The sequence below is a fragment of the Esox lucius genome, chromosome 9, assembly GCF_011004845.1.
Source record: "Esox lucius isolate fEsoLuc1 chromosome 9, fEsoLuc1.pri, whole genome shotgun sequence".
Lineage (NCBI taxonomy): Eukaryota > Metazoa > Chordata > Actinopteri > Esociformes > Esocidae > Esox > Esox lucius.
This window is the reverse complement of record NC_047577.1, coordinates 1,873,524-1,888,920: the sequence shown is the minus strand read 5'-3', so window position 1 is coordinate 1,888,920 and position 15,397 is coordinate 1,873,524. Positions and strand designations below refer to the sequence as shown.

The 15,397-nt window shown below is 43.0% G+C and overlaps 1 protein-coding gene across 1 annotated transcript; it reads left to right on the top strand.

Annotated features, from left to right (window-relative positions):
- The first annotated feature begins 1,629 nt into the window (after positions 1–1,629).
- On the top strand, positions 1,630–10,422 carry LOC105006305 (carbohydrate sulfotransferase 12). Its single transcript, XM_013131578.4, has 5 exons — positions 1,630–1,786; positions 7,009–7,628; positions 7,766–7,906; positions 8,074–8,412; positions 9,745–10,422. The coding sequence occupies exons 2-5, from the start codon at positions 7,119–7,121 to the stop codon at positions 10,015–10,017; spliced, it is 1,263 nt and encodes a 420-aa protein (XP_012987032.3). The 5' UTR covers positions 1,630–1,786; positions 7,009–7,118; the 3' UTR covers positions 10,018–10,422.
- The last annotated feature ends 4,975 nt before the right edge of the window (positions 10,423–15,397 follow it).

Genomic DNA, 15,397 nt, shown 5'->3' with positions numbered 1-15,397 from the left:
TAACCCGTATTACTAGTCATCGCTGCTAAGGATGGTTAGGGTTAACCCGTATTACTAGTCATCGCTGCTAAGGATGGTTAGGGTTAACCCGTATTACTAGTCATCGCTGCTAAGGATGGTTAGGGTTAACCCGTATTACTAGTCATCGCTGCTAAGGATGGTTAGGGTTAACCCGTATTACTAGTCATCGCTGCTAAGGATGGTTAGGGTTAACCCGTATTACTAGTCATCGCTGCGAAGGATGGTTAGCAATGAGCTGGTTGGTTTGACCGTTGTATGTTAGGGTTTTATGTGGGGAAGGTTAACCATGTATTTGTGTCAGCGCTGAGTAAAAGGTTTAATTACTTTAGCAAGTATTTGCCATTACAAACGTTGGTTTGAATCTTTAATGCTGAGGAGCTGAAATGTTTTTACATGGTGAAAGGGGGGAGTGGCTTTTGGGACTGTCAAAAAAAAAGAAATCTTAAAAAGAAATTGAATACTTGACCCAATCTGTCGTTCTATACATGCTTGATCTTCTGGGAAAGACACGTCATGCATCTTTTTCACCATAACTGGGCTCAAACGCATTGTCGTTTGTAGACACACATTCTCTGGCCCCTCCTCCAGTTTAAAATACAACTACCGCTGTCATCACTATTTAATTATCATGGATTTGTGGATGAAAATTCTCCTTATTCAACCCTTTACATTTGTGCTAAAATGTAGTGTCATGTGATCATGGGTCAAAATGTCTCCCCCAATTGCAGGGAGGAAAAATACAGATTCTCCCATTAAACAAACATTCCATTACACTATACACACATTCCATTCATGTCTTAACTCCCCTCACCAGAGGTGTTATTTCCAACACCGTGCAAGCGTGTCCAACACACCTTTCTTTGTCTTTATGTGCGTGTCGCTGTAAATTAGATGTTAAATATGTCACGTATGAGATAAACCTGCATAAATTAACAAAGGAAATTCTGTCGGGGTTCACAGCGACTGAAACTGCTGTAGGGATTTTCATTACTCTCTTACTACTGCTTGTCATGGTTTCCCCTGACTAAGCCCGTTCATGCGCGGTTATTTAGTTCAGCTGTATCAATTTTGAGGAATATTCTTTGCGGTGCAGGTACAACCCGAATTTACGTTTTAGTATGGTATAATATTAGACATTTTAGGTTCTAATACGTATTATTCCACGAGTAAAAGCAGGCAGCCCGATTCAAAAATGTTTTTCACTAATTGGACGTCTGGCCAGTAACCTCAGCTTGGTGAAAAATAGATCGGAATTGAGCTGCCTTTGTAAATGTAGCCTGATGTAAATGTACATCCAACTGTGGGAAGATCTCAATTTCATACTCCTGGCGTCCTCTTCTGTCTTCTTTTCCTTTCTCTCTCAAACATTACTGGATGGAAATGCCACCGAGGGCCCGCCTATATGTTTTCCTCCAATGGGATTTAAGAGGAGTCGACGAGCGAGGACAAGACACAGAAGCATCCCAAAGACTGCTTTGAGGTCAGTTTTATATATCTTCTAACTTATAAGTATACGACTGCTTTGGTCCGTATACTGGTCTTAGATCTGTAGAATGATGGCCGAGATAATGGTAAGTATCGCGTTGATTTGTGACAAACTCATTCGTCTTTGTGGTTCCGTCCGGCTGCTTTGTGTACTGCCCTACTGCGGTGGCGCTTTCCGTTTCACATCCCGGTCTCATCCACCGACCAACAAGACGCGACACCCTTTACCGAGCTCCAGGGGCCAGTTAGTCACCGCGTGACCATGGGGGCAAACAAAGAGGTAATCGAAAAAATATAGTTAGGCAGGCAAAATAATATACTTTTAAACAAATTACAATAGAACGTGTTGTTCTTTTCGCGGCGTGGCAGCTCCCCGCTCCTTTCCGGTAATGAACCGACCAACAGCTGATGGTAGGCGATGTATATAGTTAACAGTTAACCGATGCGTCTTGACAGCTATTAGTGGCATGGGGTGGTTTGCGTTATTTGAGAAGAATCTTATTTTGAGAAGGGATTTATAAAAAATAATTAAGTAAGATTGGGGAACACAGTGATCTCAACCAAGAGAAAAGATACGTGTACAGTTGGACGTGGGAGCGGGCTGCATCTTTGCTGGATAGCCCGCATATGACCGCAGGAAACTGCAATGGAAAGAGAGAGAGGTGAAGAGACGGAATCGCCTGAAGAGAGGGAGGGAGTGCTTGCGCTAGGGAGATGAACTAGTGCGGGCCTGTGAATGGGTCACGTTGTGTAGTGCGGGATCTGTACTCTGTCTGCGGTATAAATTAATGTTGTTAGTGGAGACAAAAAGTGTGCGTGTGTTCAGAGAGGTGAATAATTATTTTAGTAGGGTTGGTTTGGAACAAAACGGGTGAGTCTGTCAGATGACGTACGTTTACACACTATTTTACTTGGTGTAATGTTGATTTTAATTGTAGATTAGAGAACCTACAGGAACAGAATACAAAGATATTATGGAAAGTCGGCACAATTATATTGGATTACAATGGGTTGGGATAATTTACGATAGTGGTATATAAGTGGTCAGTATATAATATACATGGGTTGACATATTTCCAGTATATTCTGTTTGGATCTAGGGAGTTGAGTTTTTAGTGCAGTAAGCCTGTTTCCGATATTTAGTAAAGAGTTTGGAGGCAGCCTGGTTTGGTAAAGAGCATATTATTGTTTGTCTCAGTCTGTCAGGCTGTCAATATTTCCGTTGCCTATGGAAAACTACCTCTGAAGAGCTGTAAAATGTCGACATATTCATGGTGTATTTTACTGGCGTGGTGTAAATTACTGTCCCACCACCTTCTAAAACGTCTCCAAACTTAAGACATTAAATTACATCATAGGTTTTAACTCAATTCAAAGCATTAACAAAAAAGTGTTTTGAATTGATGTATTATAAAGGTAGACCTGTTGTTTATATTTCAATTCAGAAAACCTGATTAGTCAATTATTAGTCCATTTCAATTGGTCAATTTCAATATACTGTTTTGTTAGCCAATTTCAATATATTTTAGGGCTCTCACTAATTATGATTTCAATATATTTTAGGGCTGTCACTAATTATGATTTCAATATATTTTAGGGCTCTCACTAATTATGATTTCAATATATTTTAGGGCTCTCACTAATTATGATTTCAATATATTTTAGGGCTGCCACTAATTATTATTTTGGTAATCAAGTTTTCTATGTATAGATTATTCTGACAATTAATAGTGGAATTGGGATAAAAATTATCAAAACAATACTTCAAAATGCAAGGTAGGCTATAGCCTTTAAAACCAAGAGCTTCTGACACTTGCTGAACATTGATTATGCCATTCAGATTTATTACATGTTTTGCTTTTCAGCCATTCCAGTGTGTTTGTGTATTTTGGTTTATAGTCTTGCTGCCTGACCCAGGATTCATAGTTCCTTAAATGATGGCAAGGTTGTGAGGCAGCAAAACATTCTCAAAACTTCACACTACCATGGCCATGCTTGACAGTTGATATGGAGTCAGTGGTGTCACACTACCATGGCCATGCTTGACAGTTGATATGGAGTCAGTGGTGTCACACCACCATGGTCATGCCTAACGGTTGATATGGAGTCAGTGATGTCACACCACCATGGCCATGCTTAACGGTTGATATGGGGTCAGTGATGTCACACTACCATGGTCATGCTTAACGGTTGATATGGAGTCAGTGATGTCACACCACCATGGCCATGCTTAACGGTTGATATGGAGTCAGTGATGTCACACCACCATGGCCATGCTTAACGGTTGATATGGAGTCAGTGATGTCACACTACCATGGCCATGCTTAACGGTTGATATGGAGTCAGTGATGTCACACTACCATGGCCATGCTTGACTGTTGATATGGAGTCAGTGATGTCACACTACCATGGCCATGCTTAACGGTTGATATGGAGTCAGTGATGTCACACCACCATGGTCATGCCTAACGGTTGATATGGAGTCAGTGATGTCACACCACCATGGCCATGCTTAACGGTTGATATGGAGTCAGTGATGTCACACTACCATGGCCATGCTTAACGGTTGATATGGAGTCAGTGATGTCACACTACCACGGCCATGCCTGACTGTTGATATTGGGTCATTGATTTGGAAAGCAGTGTGAGGTGTTTTCCAGACCTGTGTCTCGGCATAATTGGCCTATAATGTATAGATTTATTTTGCCAAAATGCACCAGAAAATACCTGTCAAGACTTGTCTAAACTCCCCCCCAGAAACTCCACGGACAGTTCCAAAAGCTCACAAGCAACCAGATAACCACGATGGATATTTGGATCAACATTTTAGCTTTGATAATAATTTTTTTAAATGTAAATACATTTAGGTCCTATAACAGATCACATGCTTTGTAAGGAGCTATAATTCATATATGTATATGTAATAATATATGTAATAATAATTACAAGAGTACTATTTCTGGTGTTTCTGCATTACTGCAAAACAGAGGGAACTGGAGGTAGAGGCCGTAGAGGGATGGTGGAGTTCATGTTTCTTCACAGCCGTCTGTAAGTCTCACACCTTCATCTTCACCAGCGCTGCCCTCTTCCCACACAGACGTCTGACAAACACATGAATCCACTGCCTCACTGGCAGCCTCACTGGCAGCCTCACTGGCAGCCTCACTGGCAGACTCACTTCTTGTGTGTGGCGTGTTTGTGAACCGGTTCCACTATATAAACGAGGACAAAAATTGCCCAAAACTGTGGTTATACAGTAAATCAGGACACTTGTCCCTGTTTTGAAAAAAGGCTACCAACGTAAGAGTTTTAGGGCTAAGGGTTTTGGGGTTGTGGTTGAAAAATGTTGATCTTGGTCTTGTCCTATACTGGTATTTGTGGCCAAGACAAGAATTAAAAAAGGAACACTTAATGAAATCACTTTAAACTTGTACCCAAACATACCATTTGAAAAATCCCATACACACTCAAAAATGTAGGTATGAAAAAAGAACAGTTCTGTACTCGTAGGTACACATTTGAAGAATGTTCCCTCAAATGTACAATTTGTCTTAATGGGGACAGAAGAGCACCTTTTGACTAACAGAAATGGTACAAAGTGAATTAAAACAAAAGAAAGGGTACACAGTTGTCTCTCAAAAAGGTACCCCTCCCAGTGACAAGCATTTGTACCCTTTTAAGTAGACAGCGGTACTCCTATTTCTGAGTGTGTAGAGAGCAGGGGTATTCAGCTCTTACCCTACGAGGTGAGGAGCCTGAAGCTCCATTCATTTTTACCCAGTGGGTGTCCCAGGTCTAAATAGGTCCCTGATAAGAGGGTTGTAACGGAAACACGGAGTGGAACTGGCCTGGAGGTCCTGAGTTCAGTTTCAGGGCCATAGAGGATGATTTTAGTAGTTAGGATATTTGGGCCAGTTCACCAAAAGATTGCTGGTTCAAATCTCAGAGATGACAATAGGGGTGGGTATTGGCAAGTGCCTTGATACGCCTCAATACATCCCGATTCATCACAATATCACAACTGAATCACGACACTTACTGAAGTACTAAAGAAAATCTCAAATAATATTAGGCTAGATGCTTGAAAGGACAATCTTTAGCTAATCCCCATGGGTAAACCCTTATAGAAAAAGAGCCCCTCAATTTGAAATGACGTAGAACTTAAATGTAACCCTTTAGACCACAATATAATTCTATGCTGCTGGTGATTACTGAAGATTCTCTAAATATATACAAAATATAAAACAATTACAAGTTAATTTTGTTTTAAAGAGCATGTACTCTTCTTTAATTTGTCAATACATTATTGTATCTTGGAATAATATTAGTTTTCTCCCATTTACAATCAATAGAAAGAACAAACGTCTAATTTTGCGTAACACGATATATTGCTACGAGATTGAGCCAGCAATCAAAATAGGCCCGTACAGCTAATGTGATCATAATAAAGTAAACACAGGGCCAATCTCAAGACATAGGCCTACGAGTTTTTAAAAATGATAAGGAGAAGTATGTGGCGTACATCTTTTGGCAGGACATCATCGCAATCAAGTGACAATTAACGTCGTCAGCGAAGCACAACATTACTGATACTTGGCTAGCTAGTGAAAGTGACAGCTTGCTGCTGCACAAGCGAAATATTTGTGGGCAGACAACTTTATTTTAGTCTGACGGACGAAACAGACCGGACAATTAGTTGTCTAGTTAGCAATGCATTTTCCATATTTGAATGAAATCAGAGGAAACGCAAGAAAACAACCAACCGGCTACTCAGCTACTGCAACGCTTTCCATTACAAGACTGAGGAAGTAACCATTAGAGCTCCACAGCTGAAGTGCTTGTCTATCACGTTATCACGACTAACGTAAGAAGTCGTGGGCGCTTTGGCGCCATCAAATAAACATCGATTCTAGAGATCTGAATGTCGGTCCAATATTGTGAAAAAAAGAATCGCGATTTTACATTAAATCGTATTGGCACAGCAATAGCTGACAACGTAAAACTGTTATTACGACTTCAGAGGGGTACTAAACCCTAATTTCTCCCGTAATGAACTCTGGATAAGAGCGTCTTCTAAATAACTGAAATGTAATTATCAGACTCCTGAGAAGGATAAGACAATCAGCCAGCTTATCCTAGCAGGAGTCTTTATTTGACGGATATACACCCATAATGGCTGTTATGTTTGACTTATTGTAATGTTACTCGAGTGGAGGGTGGATGTACCTTATAACGTGTTATAAGACTAACTGTTAAAATCGAGGCTGAAGATTTAGCATCTTGGTCTTCCATCAGACACACCCAGAACCACCAACAGGCATAAGCATCAAGAACAGTCTAACTTAATAGAACACAGAGTGCCTGTTCAAATACACCACAATAGGGTTATGTAGTTCACAGAAATATATAAAAAATGGTAACATGGTTCATGATAATTTTCTGGAAGGAAATCTATTTGATACAAATTAATATACAATTTTATTTAACTCTCTCTTCTCTTAGGTGACATCGTCAATGGCAACCAGTAAGGGTTTCCCGTAGTGACCCTAGGGTCATGGAGCTGAGATAACCCACTCCCGTCAGTCGGTCCGATCTGCTCTGTTGTGGTAACCATGGGAACATCGCGGTGCTTCCGTCTGGCGTTCCTGCTGGGGACCGTTCTAATGATCCTGCTCATCATCATCTACTGGGACGACGTTGGGGCGCTGCACCTTTACCCCCACGACCCCCACCCCCACCCCACCCTGCCTCTCCCCCCTCCACCCTCCAAACACCCACCCCACAACCGGCCGGGAGAGCGGAGGACGGGAACCCCCGGACGAACAGGGGAAGAGCGCCCCCTCCGGCAGGGAACAAACCCCTCCGACCATGAGGAGAGAAGGGGGCAGAGGAGGGGAGAGGAGGAGAAAAGGGAGGAGGAGAAAATGAAGCAGGTGGAGAAGACAGAGGTGGAATGGAGGAGGCAGGAGGAGAGAAGGAGGCGGATTACTGATGTTTGTTCCGCTAATGGAACGATAGATTTCCCAGGAAAATTCCGGACGTTTGACCAGATTCCGAATCGAGAACTAGACCACCTGATAGTAGATGACAGACATGAGATAATTTACTGCTACGTTCCCAAGGTGTGTGTGTGCATGTGTATAACTACCCTTTTGACAAAAAATTATAATTCCTGTGAAAGACATGTTGCTCTTCTACCCCTCCTACTCTTCGTCTCCCCTTCTTTTTCTTTTTGTCTTCTTCCCCATCTCCTCCCCAGGTGGCCTGTACCAACTGGAAGCGAGTGATGGTGGTTCTGTCTGAGGGTCTTCTCACTCCTGATGGGCAGCCCTACCGCAACCCCCAGGCCGTGCCCTCTGACCTCATACACAATTCCTCCCTGCACCTCACCTTCTCCAAGGTTGGTACATCTGTTTGTGTGTGTAAAAGACGATTGACTGCTGAAAATTACCTCATCCAACTTCCCCCGGGTCCCTGTCTCCCTCCCTTCCCCCACCTCCCTCCCCCGGGTCACTCCCCCACCTCCCTCCCTCCCCCGGGGTCACTCCCCCACCTCCCTCCCTGAAGTTCTGGCGTCGGTATGGACGTCTGTCTCGTCACCTGATGAGGGTGAAGCTGCAGAGTTACACCAAGTTCCTGTTTGTCCGCGACCCTTTCGTCCGTCTGATCTCCGCGTTTCGCAACAAGTTCCAGCAGCCCAACGAAGACTTCTACCGCCAGTTTGGCTCCGTGATGTTGCGTCGTTATGGGAACGGGGACGGGAAGGGGAACGGTTCATACAGGGTTCCGGAATCGGCGGCGGAGGCGTTTACTGAGGGGATCCGCCCCTCGTTCTCCGAGTTTGTGAAGTATCTCCTGGACCCAGAGACGGAGCAGAAACAGCCATTCAACGAACACTGGCGGCAGGTGTGTGTGTGTGTGCATGCTTGTGTATGCACAGTATCTCACAGAAGTGAGTACACCCCTCACATTTTTGTAAATAATTGATTATATCTTTTCACGTGACAACACTGAAGAAATGACACTTTGCTACAATGTAAAGTAGTGACAAACCGCTTGTATATTTATAACAGTGTACATTTGCTGTCCCCTCAAAATAACTCAACACACGCCCATTAATGTCATCGCTCTCACACTCCCTCATACTGGTCACTGGAAGTTCAACATGGCACCTCATGGCAAAGAACTCTCTGAGGATCAGAAAAAAATTATTGTTTCTCTACATAAAGACGGCCTAGGCTATAAGAAGATTGCCAAGACCCTGAAACTGAGCTTAACAGGACAGGTTCCACCCAGAACAGGCCTCGCCATTGTCGACCAAAAAAGTTGTGTGCACATGCTCAGCGTCATATCCAGAGGTTGTCATATCCAGAGGAAATAGACGTATGAGTGCTGCCAGCATTGCAGCATAGGTTGAAGGGTGGGGGGTCAGCCTGTCGTCCCAGAAGGAAGCCTCTTCTGAAGATGATGCACAAGAAAGACAAGCAGACTAAGGACATGGATTACTGGAACCATTTCCTCTGGTCTGATGAGACCAAGACAAACTTATTTGGTTCAGATGGTGTCAAGCGTGTGTGGCGGCAACCAGGTGAGGAGTACAAAGACAAGTGTGTCTTGCCTACAGTCAAGCGTGGTGGTGGGAGTGTCATGGTCTGGGGCTGCATGAGTGCTGCCAGCACTGGGCAACTACAGTTCATTGATGGAACCATGAATGCCACATGTACTATGACATACTGAAGCAGAGCAGGATCCCTCTCCCTTCGGAGACTGGACCGCAGGGCAGTATTCCAACATGATAACGACCACAAACACACCTCCATGACGACCACTGCCTTGCTAAAGAAGCTGACGGTAAAGGTGATGGACTGGCCAAGCATGTCTCCAGACCTAAACGGACATTTTCACTTAGGGGTGTACTCACTTTAGTTGCCAGCGGTTTGGACAATAATGGCTGTGTGTTGAGTTATTTTGAGGACAGCAAATTTACACTGTTATACAAGCTGTACACTCACTACTTTACATTGTAGCAAAGTGGAATTTCTTCAGTGTTGTCACATGAACAGACAATCAAATATTTACAAAACTGTGAGGGGTGTACTCACTTTTGTCAGATACTGTATGTATGTGTATGAATGTGCGTGTGTACGTATGTATATGTGTGGGTGTTTGTGTTTATGTGTGTGTGTGTGTGTGTGTGTGTTAAACTACATCCCAGTTAACCCCCCCCCCCTCCCCCAGGTGTATAGATTGTGCCATCCCTGTCAGATCCAGTATGACTTCATCGGCACTCTGGAAAACCTGGAAGCCGACTCTGATCAGCTGCTCCGGATCCTTGGTCTGGAAGACCAGATCGACTTCCCGCCTAGCAACCGGAACCGCACGTCCACCAGCTGGGAACAGGATTGGTTCGCGGAGGTTCCAGAAGAGCTAAGGAGGAAGTTGTATAGTCTGTACGAGCCGGACTTTGAGCTGTTTGGGTATCCGAAACCAGAGAGTCTACTACATAACTGATGAACTGTTTGGGTTTCCAGAACCAGTGTCTACTACATCACAGATGAGCTGTTTGGGTTTCCAGAACCTTTCACCAGTGTTAGCCAACTTTCTCCTCAGGACGCTTCACACCTTCGCTTGAACCCAAAACTGGCCCACTTGGTCAGTCAAGCTCTCTTCATGCCTAAACATAGGAGATAAACTTTTAAAACTCAGCCTTACACATCTAACTGATTGCCAGGGACTGAATCCTGGGTCCCCTGCAAGGCTATGTTGTTAGTCCAATGAGCTAAAGCCTAAGCATTCACTCTGGGAGATTATCCTCCAGGAGATTATGTCCAGGAGAGAAGAGTATTTTATGATGTGTTTTTGTAAAGGGAATAGTCTAATGAAATGTCTTTTTAAAATATAACAATTTTGTATATATATGTTTTGGTTTTTATACTTTATTGATAGGAATAGAGAGAAGAGAAGAAATAATTGGGTAAGAATGTGTTTTTGCTGAAAGGGCATTGGGCCATATTCAGACCCATACTGCAGCAGTACATGTGCACCAGAGGCAGTGGCTTTGACCCCTGGACCACGCTGACCCCTGGACCAAGCTGACCCCTGGACCACACTGACCCCTGGACCAAGCTGACCCCTGGACATATCTCTGGAAAAGAGATATGTCTCTTTTCCAGGTGTGTGTTCTGGCCCGGCTATACAGAAGCCGTTCAATTGATCAGTTAATAGAATGATTCATTATTTACTCCAGTCGTCTCCTCGGCTCCTTTAAGGACAGGCAGGTCTTACCAGACGGTCCAGGTGTGGTTGTGAGCGAAGGCCAGGAACGTGAATGGGACAGGCCTTTTTCTGTTGTTGCCTTAAATACACTCTGGAGCGCAGATATCCCACATGTTACTTCAGCGTTTTGAAGAAACTCCAACTGGGATACATTGTGATTCCAAGTCAGAAATTCTGCCAACATTCTAGAAATCAGACTTTCAGACCAAAAGATCACTAATGCCAGGTGAGCTAGTTTTTCACTGAGTTGCCGGTTCTTCTTCAGTTGTTCTGAAGCTGGCAGGTATTGCACAACTGGAATCGGCTTTAATAAATTTGGGGCAAGGTACTACATACAATGAAATGTTTGTGCCACATGCTTGGTTTACAGCAGGTGTAGACTAAAGATGAAATGCGTTTTTTTCATTTGGAAGTCATTAACATTCTCAGGGCTTAGAGCAGAGGTGTCAAACCGGTTCCACGGAGGGCCGAGTGTCTGCAGGTTTTTGCTCTCTCCTTGTACTTGATTGGTTAATTAGGTCACTGATTGGTTAGTTTCTACCCTCACCTGGTTGTTTAGGTGTGAACTAGGAACCAATTTATAGGAAAAACCAAAAACCTGCAGTCACTCGGCCCTTTGTGGAACCGGTTCGACACCTGTGGCTTAGAGGTTTTGCAGAGTCCTGTCATTTAGAGACCTCATCAGAAAAAGATGATAAAAACTTGAAGGATATGATGAAGTGTTGGTAAAACATATAAACTTTCTCTTGGCTTATTGTGGCTTTTGTATTCCAAATGTAATATGATACAGTGACTATTTGAAATGCACAGTAATTTGATGCTGTATTCATCCACATCGGATGTACCATTAAAAACAATTACAGCACGTTTTGTACATAGTCCCCCACTTCAAGGGTTTACAGGTATTTGAACAGATTAACAAATGAGTCAAGTACACGAGTAATGTTGAGTATATAGGTCACAGGTCAGTGAGTAATGTTGAGTATATTGGTCACAGGTCAGTGAGTAATGTTGAGTATATTGGTCACAGGTCAGTGAGTAATGTTGAGTATATTGGTCACAGGTCAGTGAGTAATGTTGAGTATATTGGTCACAGGTCAGTGAGTAATGTTGAGTATATAGGTCACAGGTCAGTGAGTAATGTTGAGTATATTGGTCACAGGTCAGTGAGTAATGTTTAGTATATTGGTCACAGGTCAGTGAGTAATGTTGAGTATATTGGTCACAGGTCAGTGAGTAATGTTTAGTATATTGGTCACAGGTCAGTGAGTAATGTTTAGTATATTGGTCACAGGTCAGTGAGTAATGTTGAGTATATTGGTCACAGGTCAGTGAGTAATGTTGAGTATATTGGTCACAGGTCAGTGAGTAATGTTGAGTATATTGGTCACAGGTCAGTGAGTAATGTTGAGTATATTGGTCACAGGTCAGTGAGTAATTTTGAGTATATTGGTCACAGGTCAGTGACTAAAAATAAATTAAGGGAACACTTAAATCACACATCGGGTCTCGATGAAGGAAGTACTCACACCAAAAATCTAATAAGTAAACAAGTAAACAATTGAAATCACAGGCTGCTCCAACTTGTGAATTTCTTTACAGCAACTCAATGTGACTCACTAGTGTGTTTGACCCCCACGTGCCTTTATGCACTCCTGACAACGTCTGGGCATGCTCCTGATGAGACGGTGGGTGGTGTCCTGGGGGATCTCCTCCCAGACCTGGATCAGGGCATCAGTGAGCTCCTGGACAGTCTGTGGAGCTACTTGGCGGAGTCGGATAGACCCATACATAACATCCCAGAGGTTCTCAATTGGATTCAGGTCTGGGGGACTACCTACACACTCTGGCCACAAGAGGCCGGCATTGTCCTGGACCAGGAGGAACCCAGGGCCCACTGCACCAGCGTAAGGTCGGACAGTGGGTCTGAGGACTTCATCCAGGTACCTAACAGCAGTCAGGATACCGTTGGCTGGCATGTGGAGGTCTGAGCGACTCTCCAAGGATATGCCTCCCCAGACCATCACTGACCCACCGCCAAACCGGGCATGCTGGATGATGTTGCAGGCAGCATAACGTTCACCGTAGGGTCTCCAGACTCTCTTATGTCTGTAACATGTGCTCAGTGTGAACCTGCTCTCACCTGTGTGAAGAAAACGGGGGAGGCCAATGGCAGACCTGCCAATTCTGGTGTTCTCTGGGGAATGCCAATCAAACTGCACAGTGCTAGGCAGTGAGCACAGGTCACAGCGTGCTGTCTGAAGTTCTGCTGTTGTATTCTTGAGTATGGTTGCCTATAACACATCTACGCGTGCCTAACTGTTTGGCCTGTTTGAAGGTTATTGTCCAAATACATTTGGTACCGTGAAGTGACGACGACAAAACCTTCTGTTATCTCCAAATGGTCCATCAGATATGGAGGTCTTTAATCCTGTAGGTGTTTAAAACAAAGCCCCCCACCCCAAAACAATAACACCCACTGCTAGCATGAAGCAGGGCAGAAGCTCCAGGCTGCTTCCCTCGTCCCTTCAGGCAACGTTTAGTGTGATAGCGCCCCCAAGTGGCTCGTTTAGGTGGAGTCCTTACCCTACAGTTCAAACACGTTTTAAGGAAGAAAAATGTATCTGCTCTGGACAACTCACATTTGTGGCATAGTTGTCTTACGTTTACATGCTTTATGGTGCAATATTTCCATTCTGACAAATTCATTTGCACCATTTCTTAAGCTCAAATGAATAGTAACTTTATAAGAATGCTATATCAATTTGGTATGTAGGATTATCGATTGTGGACTGGGACGGTTTCCCGGGGATTTGGTTATTATTAATGACAGTGTGCAGGCAAAATATTGCTTGGGCGGGTCAGTTTACATAGTCCTATGGTTGTATTGAAAAAATAGAGTTTGGGCAGGATTTTTGTGGAGTCCGCGGGTGAGTGGGCAGTATACTGTCTTTGACATGTGACAACTCTGATTGGAATGGGTTAAAAGGGATTTTGTGGTTGGGGCGTGATTGACGGAAGTAGCTGAGGCGCTTTTATTTTCTGGATAATAAGGGCTCGGAAGAATTAATGTAGTTGTATACAATGGCATTGATGTATAATAATTTCGTTGTTTAAACCTTTATAATGTAAGCTATTAATAGTCCAGTAATGTAGGTGGCGACGGCATCAAGCAGCGTGCATGTTTTTTTTTCTCGCCCGCCATAATTTTATGGGAGAAGATGAAATGACGTATTATTTAGTGGACGGGACGTTTCTTCAAAAACAACTCTGCTGTGGAAACGGCAACTTCAATAGCTTGCTAACCAACCACCAATATAAACATTAAAGCTAATTTGACCATTTTGGTGTGTGTGAATCTGTTTATTTTGTAACATTTATGTTTACTTAACGCTTATTTATTTTAGACATTAGTTGATTGATAATTGTAAATATATTTTATAAGATTAATCCTCAACCTTAAACATTTGCTAATGCTAACAAGGTAGCTAGTAAAAATGATTGAGCTTGAGCTGCTGGAAGGAGAAAGACGATTTGGGGCTGAATATTTTCATTAAAAAATAAGATAATTATATCACAGTGGAAGCAGCGAAATACATTCATTATTTGAAAGGAGGACGTCACATGAGGATGTTATAGTGAAAGATCACAAAAAACGTTTGTAGTGAAAGAGGGAAAGGAGATGGAGACGATTTCTTTTAAAGAAGAGGAAGAACCATTTGCAGTGAAACGGGAGGATATCACAGTGAAAGAAGAAGCTTTCAGAATAAAAAACGAAGAACAGGCTATCTGTATCACATTGAAAGAGGAGGATTTTAAAGTGAAAGAAGAGATAGAAGCTGTTACAATGAAAGAAGGACCGATTACAGTGAAAGAAGATAAGGAGGCCATACCAATAAACGACCAGGAGGACGTTTCGGGAGTGACAGGGGACGTGGAAGGACATGAGGGGGATGGGGAAGATGAGATGGAGTCTGAAGAGCCTATTGACACCAGCAAGTATAACTTAATACACTTTCATGTTTTGTCGGGTACTGTAGGAGGTGAGTCGTTCCGTATTGTTTACGTCACATGATGGATTATATGTTACTCCCTAGTTTGCGTATAGAGAAAGCTACTAGCTGTGCGAAGGAACATGTCATTTCGTTGTTTTAATAGCTATGATACTCGCTATTATAATTGTTTTTTAAATATTTTCATGAACTGTAATATTCTTGTCAGCTTATGGCAGTGTAAGTTCAAAATAATGCTTAAACTGGATCTAAATTGACTTTTTTTCAGTTGTGACTGACTGATCTGTAATGAATCGTTGTTTATGATAAGTTGACTTGCAGTTGTCAAGTAGCAGTTGTCACAAAGTGCTTTTAGAGAAACACCCGGCCCTAAACTCCAAGGAGTAAACAACAGTAGTGTTGAATTTCAGTGGCTAGGAAAAACTCCCTAAGAAGGCCGAAATTTAGGAAGAAACCTAGAGAGGACCCAGGCTCAGAAGGGTGACCAGTCCTCTTCTGGCTGTGCCGGGTGAGATATTAAGAGTCCAACTGGAATAGTTCATAAATGCATGTGGGCTGAATCCAGAGTGTATTTAAATTTAGACTAGGTCAGAAGTATGACC